Genomic DNA, 10,016 nt, shown 5'->3' on the forward strand with positions numbered 1-10,016 from the left:
AGTTTGACAACTGCCCTTTAAAGGAAATAAGGGCATTTAACAGAGCCCTTGACTCCAACAGATTCACATCCGTGACAGACTCAAAAGGCCAGTAATCCCTAGAAACCAACTCCCTTCCGTCCCGGGACAGGACCGCACCCCAAGCACGTGTCGAGGCATCCGAAAAGAGTGAAACCGATACATGACGCTCGGAGCGCCAAGGGAAACAATCCAACCATTCATCGAGGAAACGCCAGTAGAGAACCTCTGCACGGAGGTTTCCTTCAACAGGAACGTGAGGCTTGGAGGAGTAACAAAGTTCCGAGATGGCCTTAAAAATTTCTCTGACGTAGAGTTTGCAACCGGGAATGGCCAAACTGAAGGAGATCACCTTCCCTGCGAATCTCTGAAGTGTCTTAACACCAACGTAAGAAGACGATAAAACTTCCTCCCTGAGGACTTTGAACTTTAGCTTCTTGTCAGGCGGGAGTAGGAATGCCTGGCGGGAGGAACCGCAAATAAAGCCGAGAAAACGAACCACACTGGAAGGGACACTCTGCGATTTGGCGAGGGCCACAAAGTAACCCGCTTCTATGAGAAGATAACACAAAATATAGGCGGCGGCCTCAGCCAAAACTCTGCTAGGAGGTAAAAAGGACGCAGCTGGCGCCCGGTAGAGCTGACCAACGTGACGATCATCTATATACTGAGACACAGGGACTCTGAACGAACGTGCTGCGTTTGTAACCGCAAGGCCAAGATTGTGGTATATATAGGCACTCGCTTTCCACCCAAACGGGAGAGTACAAAACACAAAATAAACGCCATTCCATTCCAAGCCAAAGAAGGTACGCGATAAAGGGTGGAGAAGAACATGCTGATAGCCGCTTTTATCATCAAATGACGTCTGAAAATGGCCTGGGAGGACGTACCTGGGCAAGTCTGGAAGGTGGTCCAGCTTAAAGGGGAGGTCTAGTATCCACAAATTCAAAAATCGTTCGTCATGGCATAAACGAGGCTTGGAAGGCTCCACTGTAAGGGGGAGGACCAGATGTGGAGGAGAGATTGCGCCAACCCTGCCCCATATCGCGAGAACCCCAGCGCTTACCCAATCGATGATGGTGTCGGTGATGAAATCCCTGAATCGCTCACATATCTTTGCGTTCTTAATATGCATGGGAGGGGGAAGCTGCGAATTGTACGAAGAACCTTTAAAGTTCCCCTTGAAGGGCTTGAAGAAACGATGGATTTTAACGCCCTCCTTGATTATTTCCATAAAATCCACCTGAGTGGAACTACGCCCGCTGAGCAGGTGTTCCCATACCGGCACGTGGTTGTGGATTGCGCCCGCTCTGAAGTGCTGAGGGTGAAAGAACCTAAGCTGTTCTAGCATCGCCAAACTTGGGCAGGCTGCGACCATACTTGGTGAAGGGAGGGGGCCAACGAAGGGGTGGGGTCCCTGCCTTATATCACACAGCAGAATTACGTCTATTGAAGAATCTGCGGCAACAGCAACTCTGGCAAAGAAAGACGAAGGGTCCTAAAGGTGAACAAAGGAAAACCCGAGTGAGAAACCAAAAGGAAGCATGCAGGGAACCCACCCTTCGTTGACCCCGAGCTCCGAACTAGGTCCGAAATTGAGACACAGAGCAGGTCCCCCCAAGGTCAACGAAGAGAGCGGATAACGATATGGAAAATAAAAACAAAAATAAATAAATAAAACAAATGAGCCCGGAGACAACAATAATCTATTACACCAAAAATACAGGGTGAAACTGTTTAGGGAGCCAAGAAAGAACTAAGAACGCCCGGCTCGTCCGCGACCATTCTGGCGTCTTGGGGGGATGTTGCGGCAAGAACGGGCATAATGTCCCCATTTCAGGTAGCGAAAGCACTGGACGCTTTGCTGGGGAGGGTAAGGGGATGGCCTGCGGACAACGGAACGATAACCAGGCGACGGAGGAGGGGCCTTGCCCACGCCCTTTAAAATGGTGTTTGCTTCTTTAGCAATCTTGGCGCGCACCGGATCTCCTATTAAACCAAGATACAGCCGCTGCAGCTGAGAATGCTCCAGGACGTCTGATCGGGATCTTATCTCGTCTAGGGCCGCCGCGTACTCGTGCGCCTTCTGATGGCTCTCATACCTGGCGAGTCTGACCAAGGACTGCAGTAGATCTAGCGCCTCAAATCTGTCGAACATGGCCGACGGGCGGCTGACATGCCTTCTCAACGCTGCGAGAGCGGATTCGGAACTCTCCGACGTTCTCAGCTGCTCCAACGACTTGATTTTATCTTCCAATATCTTTATACGCACAGTGGCCTACGACAAAAAATGAAAAACCCAGTAAGCCCGCGTTAAATCCTGACGTGTTATTATAAACTAGACAACGCATGGTACTTAATCACAATAACATCTTGCTTTCGCGAGCGCTTAACGCGAGAAGTCACTATGCAACAAACCCCATGCTTCTTGCCTTAACAAGGAGACAATAACATGCTTTTCTCACCAGCGGAATACACAAAGTCGAAACGAAATAGCACGAAGCACCCACCAGTGCCTAACACAATCCAGCGCCGTGCAAGAATCACGTGACCTCCACCTGCGATATGCACAAACTATAACGCAACAAACACGCCGCCTTACTAGCGGTATCCGCAAACTCTAACGTAAAAAACACGTTGCCTTAGCTTGCGGTATCCGCAAAACCGCAACACAACAAAACGCTGCTACCACAAGCGGCATACCCAAAACTGTAACGTAACAAACACGTTGCCCTGACTAGCGGGATCCGCCAAATTGTAACGCGCACGCAACAACACGCTGCCTTCACTAGTGGCATCCGCAAAACTGTAACGCGCACGCAACAACACGTTGCCTTCACTAGTGGTATACTTAAAACGGTAACACAACTACGTTGTCTTCACTAGTGGTATCCGCCAAATCGTAACGCAACAAACACGTCGCCTTTACTAGTGGTATCCGCCAAACTGTAACGCAACAACACGTTGCCTTCACTAGTGGTATCCGCCAAATTGTAACGCAACGACACGTTGCCCTCACTAGTGGTATCCGCCAACCTGTAACGCAACGACACCCTGCCTTCACTAGTGGTATCCGCCAAACTGTAACGCAACGACACGTTGCCTTCACTAGTGGTATACCCTAAACTGTAACGCAACAACACGTTGCCTTCACTAGTGGTATACCCGAAACTGTAACGTAACAACACGTTGCCTTTACTAGTGGTATCCGCAAAACTGTAACGCAACAACACGTCGCTTTAACTAATGGTAAACTCAAAACTGTAACGCAACAACTATGTTGCCTTAAACAGTGGCAATCGCAAAAACCGTAAAGCAACTTACCTGTTTACACAAAAAGCAACACAGTGATAGTGCAAACAAACCCGCGTGCGGTGGCGAAAACGAAATGCCAAAACATATAAGCACGCGAAAACCCAACAAGAGAGCCTAATAGCGAGAAAATGCGCAAACAAAACTAAATTGTAAAGAAAACCGGCAAATACGAAAAAGGTTGCGAAAAAGAAACGCCCGACAAACGCTGCGAAAACAAAACAAAAACAATAGCAGATGCATAAACAAAGCAACATAAAAACCGGCAAATACCAAAGCATAAATAAACCCGAACAAGGCGGCGAAAAGAAAACACCCGGACAATGCCGGGAATAAAATACAAGAAAGCCAAATTGCGTATAACGAACTGCAAAACATACTGGGCAAAAATAAAACTGAACTGGAGCGCCGCGGAGACGCAAAAACGCCTAAAAACAATACAAGCATGAAACAATAGCCCTGAAACAAAGCTAACGAGGCACACCCAAAAACGAAAAATAAATTAACTAGCGGCGAACGTAGGTACAAGAGCTACGGGCGATGAATAGCACTAAACATGGGTAGGACAAGAATGTGCTACCAAAAGAAAAAATTACCTCCTCTCCTGCTCCTCCGGCCGGGGCCGGGTTTGCGTCGGGAATTGGAACTGGCGGTGGAACAGCTTGGTCGGCCACCGGCGGGTCTTGAACAACTTGAACTTGTGGAGGTTCAACTGCATTTGCAGCAGCCGGCGCGGGAGCGGGCGCCGCCGATGGCGGAGGAAGTTCAACATCTGCCATAAGAACAAGTCTGCTGGTGGCGGTTGACTGTAAACTAGAAGCGAAATTCGGCCATCGTCCCGGAGTACGGTTAAAAAGACCACGTTTCAAGCGGGGTGGCGAAATATATACTCTAAGGCCGCAAAGCATCACCATCGCAGCAGGCATGCGCGGAAACGGGGGAATTCAAACACATTATGAAAAACTCTGCTATGAGCTAATTAATTATGCAGTGAGAATAATAATTTGTTGGTTTGCTCGCGCCTAGCTTCGATGAGTGTTTTACTGACTGTTTTAAGAAGTTCCTTGATAGTTTTAGGAACATTTTGCCCTCTGTGTTATAAAAGCGGAATTTAAATGGACTCAAAATGATATTTTCTGTTTTTATTATTGCTTTTAGTTTTTAATATGATCGAGGCAAAACGATTTGTGAACAGCCAACGCGCGCTACCGGCACTGTCACTGTCTAGTAAATTTTGCTTATCAAGAAGGCTGTACGCTATAAACCTCAGAGAAAATGGATACACTAACCAAAAAATACACTTCAAATATATCTTTGAGTAATAAATGAAAAAAGCACTGTGATAATTCATAGGAATAAGTACAGAAATAAACTAAACAAAGATCTTTGAAAAATTCACAAAAAACAAGCGAATGAATGTTTTGCGTAAACTTTGTTTTGATGAAAATGAAATCACACTTTAATTTTACATTCGCTTTTAACGTTCTTTGAAAAGACTTTCATTGAAAATTACTCTCACATCTTAATCTTTGCGGTTATATCCTACTGTTTTATGTATTTTTGTTTGTTCTCTGTCAAGATTGTCAGAAATAAGTGCTAAAATTAGAAATATATGCGAGAAAGCTTGTCAGTAGTTTACGCCAACGATACAATGTTGGGAGACGTTTGTTTGACTGACTATTTTAGCTCAGAATCAATTTTTTTTAAATGAAGCAAAATGGGATGAGATTAGAAAATAAAACTCCAAGGGAAATAACAAACATGGACCGAAAAATGAGCTCAAAAGGCTGCTCTGAGGTTAAACAAGTTGCAGTGTCAACACTACAAGAAAAAAATATCTTGCAAAAACAGCAAAGTTTTGTCAACGAAATCACAAAAATATACTCGCCTCTTTGGAGAATAACCAGTCCTTTTATTCGATTGCTAATTTTTTCGTTCGTTTATAGAGGACATTACCATGACCGTGCAGAGATACGAAATTTCTCTTTGAGTGTTGAAAAATATTTCACGAGTGAGCGCAGCGAACGAGTGAAATATTTAATCAACACGAGAAGAGAAATTTCGTATCTCCCAGCGGCCATGTAATGTTCTGTTTATTGTGTAAACACCAATGAAATACCAAATCAATGCAAAAGGCGGGATTTATTACTTAACCATAGCAGCGGTGATCTTTTCACGTGTGAAGATAACATGTTATTTATACGTGTGAAGATATCATGTTTTCGCGCGAAAGCTCACCTGGTATTTCACTAGTGTTTATATAATAAACAACGTTAAGTTTCACTTTAAGAGGAAAAATCCATCGCATCTTAATTTCATTTTATCGCGCCGGATTAGAGTAAAACAGAGTAAAATAATTTTTCTTCAAGATTCGGCCGCTGTTTATGAAGTGACGCCTCTAAAAGCTGCTAAAACAGTCGATTTTTTTTTTTTCTACCGCCGCGATCCGCCTTGCTCTTTCTCCCGCTGTTTGACGGCAAAATTGGACGAGATCAGAAAATAAAACTCCAAGGGAAATAATCAACATGGTCCGAAAAAATGAGTTCAAAATACTGTTCTCAAGTTAGCAGTATTAGCTTCAGCTTAAGTTAAACGGCGTGTCAAAACTGCCAGAAAACAATATCTTGCAAACCAGTAGCCTGCAATGCAGGCGTATTTTTGGTGCGGGAGCGCTGAATAATCCTTTGTTGCTGTCATCTTGGGCGAGGAAGCGCGAGAGGGCTGGAGCGAGTTAAAAGTGACCCTAAGGGAGAGGACGACTGGCTGAGAAATTAAGGAGGGGGGAGGGGGAGAGGAGGGAAAAATATTTCCTCCCCCCCTCCCCCTCCCCCTCAGCCTCCTTCAAATACGCGAACTAAATTTATTATTCAGCGCTCGCCCATGAAAAACGCCTGCACTGCAGGCTAGCAAACCAGCAAACTGGCAAAGATTTGTCAACAAAATTACATGAATGTACTCGCCTCTTCTGAGAATAACCAGTCCCTTTATTTCATTGCTGATTTTTCCGTTCGTTTTACAACGTTAAGTGAGCGAAACGTTTTAATTCAAGAAAAAAAATCCAACGTTTCGTCACGCTAGATCGGAGTAAAATGATTTCACTTCCAGATTCTGATGATGTGCCAGTCGATTTGTTTCTTCCGCCGCTAGTTGCCTTGCTCTTTTTCTTGCCGTTGGTTACATATAAAAATTGACTTTGTATCTTGTCGTCTTCAAAATTATTTGTTTTGTTTTGTTTTTTTCTCAAACGCAGTTGGCGATGCAACTTCCCGCCAAACAAACGCGGCCGGCAGCGCAGTTGGCCATGCATTTTCCCACCGAAAAACAACCCGGGTTACAGCACATACGCTCATCTATGTAAGCCAATGTGAAATGAGACACTCAAACCCTGTGCCGCAACACGGGGTTTTTTCGGCACCCTTTCCTATTCTTTCTCTCGTAAGTTCCATTCACACCAACAAAACATGTTTAATTAAACCGGGTTTAACAAAATGAAAATTGGTGACAGAAAGCTGAACCATTGGCTTTGACAAAGGATTCAAATAAACGTTAACTTATGCTTTCATTTGTGCTAAATCTGCAGTCTACAAAAATCCGAAAGCAGCTATTATGAAGGAAACAATTTTAAACTGTGTTTAACTAAACAGCTTTTAAACGTGTTTAAGCCTGGGTGTGAATGGGGCATTTGTTTGTCACTCATGTTTCGCCTGTTTGCTACCGCTCTCAATCGCTCTCTTTGACGTCGAACTTCGCTTCTTCGTCGCCTGTTTTCTCGATCTCTTTCTATCATCTCCCTTTCTTTGCTTTACATGTTTTTAGACTTATTCATAAATTGAGTTTGTGTTTTGTCATACACGTCGTCTTCAAAATTTTTTTTTTTTCTCAAACGCAGTTGGCGACGCAATTTCCTGCCAAACAAAGGCGGCCGGCAGCGCAGTTGGCCATGCATTATCCCGCCGAAAAAACCTGATTTGCAGCACAAGGTTTGAGTGTCTCATTTCATGTTGGCTTACATGGAGTAGTGTACGTACGGGGTGGTCTGTCGGACGGATGTGACGTCATAACCAAACCAAAATTTATCGCACTGATGGGTTTACCAAAATCTCTTAGCTATGGGGCTCCGCCGCGCGCGCCTACGGCGTGCGCTCGAGCTCCGCTATCAATGGGGCTCCGCGCGCCCGCCTCCGGCGTGCGGAGCTCCGCTATAATACCCATCCAGGTTGCACCAGGAGGAAGAGGTCAACTCGTGGGCTCGGCTGTCCGGATGATATACGGGCCATCGTGACGTAACTTCCTGTGAAGCGCGGGATTTTGTCTACTTTCGAAAATGGAGCTGATAATTTTGCTGCATAAAACGACTTTTTTCCCAGCCAAGCTCCGGATGGGGTTTGTTTTCTTGCTGAATAGACCTTTAATCTTCTTTTCTCGATATAGGTAAGTGTTCATTTATTATTAACTCATGAATTATGCTGAAAATATTGCAGTGAAGAGTTACGTGTACTTGCGCTGATCGGAAAAGCTGAGATTGTCCGCGCCAGAAAAATTACATCTTATTAATTATACAAAGTACTGGTGAAACTGACATTTGGCTCGGGATGAGATCAAATCTTAGTGCAAACATTCCAGTTGAGATTAGTAGGTTATATTCAACTGCAAAAATGATCAGTGCGTTTGTTTCGCCGAGTGAAAAAACAGTGAAAATTAAACGTTTGTGTTTATTGCTGAAACGTGACCTGAAGTTATAGAATTTCCCTACAACATTAAAATGATTGATAGATACAAAATGATGATTCAAGGGGCTTATTTTAATTTACCTATGCCATTTAACCTTTGTAAAGAAGACTTTTGTTGAGCAACCTAGAATTTTGAAAAGCTTGCAAAACATGCGGACGCCCGAGGAAACCGACTTTCTTTTAAACTGATCATTACTTTTTGCGAGAAATTTCTCGAAATTTCACACCAAATCGCGTACTCCTGAGCTCAGCTTTCAGGCCAAACATATTCACAATATCTCCAGCTTTCTCTATACCTCTGATACGGAGACATCTTGTCACGAAATAAATTTATCACCTGAAATGATCAACAAAACAAATGAGCAAGGAGACGATAAATGCTGTGTTTCAGTTGATTTTCATTAGTAAAATAATTGAACCCTCTTTATGTATTCTAAACCTGTGAGAAAAAAACTTGTGCATTGCCCCTAGAATTTTGATGTTTAGATACGAATGTTTGGATTATTTTGCCTTAAAGCTGGCGTCAGCCGCTCGGCCTCGCAAGGAGAAGTCTTGTCATGTTTTCCTGTTTCTGTGAGATAATTAAGCAAAAAGGAGATCCCGTTACCCATTAACAATTACTAACTGGCAAATTACTTTGTACTGAAGGCTTCTTTGCAACGTAGCTTTTCCGATAGCTTGAGAAAAAATGTTTTTCGCCTTTCTTTTCGCGAGCGCTCGACCAGACAGTACCGGAGAAATGCGTTTAAACCCACTGATCATTTTTATTAAGTTGTAAGATAATTGTTTTTAATGGCCAATCGAAAGCTCTAAACCACAGTAAGATCTCACTTTTCCCTCCCTGTTAAATTCTTTTGGATTCTCAAGTTATCTTTCTTCAAAGAGGCGTAGGCCGTCACTGTTTTGTTGCATTTGCTATCAACCAGTGTCAAACTTTTGCGTGTTTTCATACTTGAAATATTAATTTCATGAGCGATGTTGCTGTTTTCATGTATTAAGATAATAGGTTTATACATAGCTATGATTCTTTGATGGCCTGGCTTAGAATTATTTGACTTTGGCGAGGTTGTCGTTTATCAATCATTCAAACTTCCCGGGTTTTACAGGAAGTGACGTCACGATGGCCCGTATCATCTGGACAAGCATTTCGATTGCGAAAAGCCGAAGTTGACCCCTCCCTCCTGGGTTGCACAAAAACGAGCACGGTGACCCCCATTTTTTGTTGTATTTTTGTAATGCTCATAACATAGTCATGAACTGGACCAAGTCTTAGACAATTTTAAATACTCCTTCTTTTTCAGTGGAATCACCTTAAGGCGGGGGTACACTTGAATTTGAGTGAAATTTGAAGAGGTTTTAAGAATGGATAGAGGAAAGAAAATGATTTTTGGAACACTAACAGACAGTCGATAACCACGCAAGAGCACCCCAGGTTGCTAGTGGACTAACTTGGTATCCGTCTATTAATTATTAACCACAAATTCTAATTTTAAAACTTCACTAAATCTTCAATATTTCTTATTTCTCTTAATTTTACTACTCTTTTGAGAAAAACTATCAGTCCTTCCAAATATACCTAAAAATCACCCAAAAATTTACAAAACACCCCAAAACATTGCTTTGTGTAATGAGCATAGGGTTTTTGTATTGCTTGAAATGCGAACGAGATATTTCCGTTGAACCGATTAAAAGCGGCGTGAAAACGGCTTTCAGGTGTACCCCCGCCTTAACTCCCTAATGCCCTTCGCTACGTGCTTTCGAAATCCACTTTTCACTTTCATTTTCATTTTCATTTCCGCTCGTTGAGTTTCTACCAATTAGAACCAGCGTCTTAATGTAATCGAACCAAAATGACTTAGGCCAATCGGCGTTCATGTTAGATCAGTTTCTCCCTGGAGACGAAGAAGGCGAGGTTTGCTGAGTGAACTTTATTTCCGTGTTGATCGAGCGAGT

General features: G+C 43.4%; 1 protein-coding gene across 1 annotated transcript; it reads right to left on the bottom strand.

Annotated features, from left to right (window-relative positions):
- Positions 1–1,777: 1,777 nt before the first annotated feature.
- On the bottom strand, positions 1,778–4,336 carry LOC146454123 (uncharacterized). Its single transcript, XM_085095903.1, has 2 exons — positions 3,930–4,336; positions 1,778–2,299 (listed from the first exon to the last, which is right to left on the bottom strand). The coding sequence occupies exons 1-2, from the start codon at positions 4,257–4,259 to the stop codon at positions 1,778–1,780; spliced, it is 852 nt and encodes a 283-aa protein (XP_084952029.1). The 5' UTR covers positions 4,260–4,336.
- Between the last annotated feature and the right edge of the window lie 5,680 nt (positions 4,337–10,016).

Source organism: Pavona decussata, unplaced genomic scaffold (assembly GCF_977016875.1).
Source record: "Pavona decussata unplaced genomic scaffold, jaPavDecu1.1 SCAFFOLD_315, whole genome shotgun sequence".
In the NCBI taxonomy this organism is placed as follows: Eukaryota; Metazoa; Cnidaria; class Anthozoa; order Scleractinia; family Agariciidae; genus Pavona; species Pavona decussata.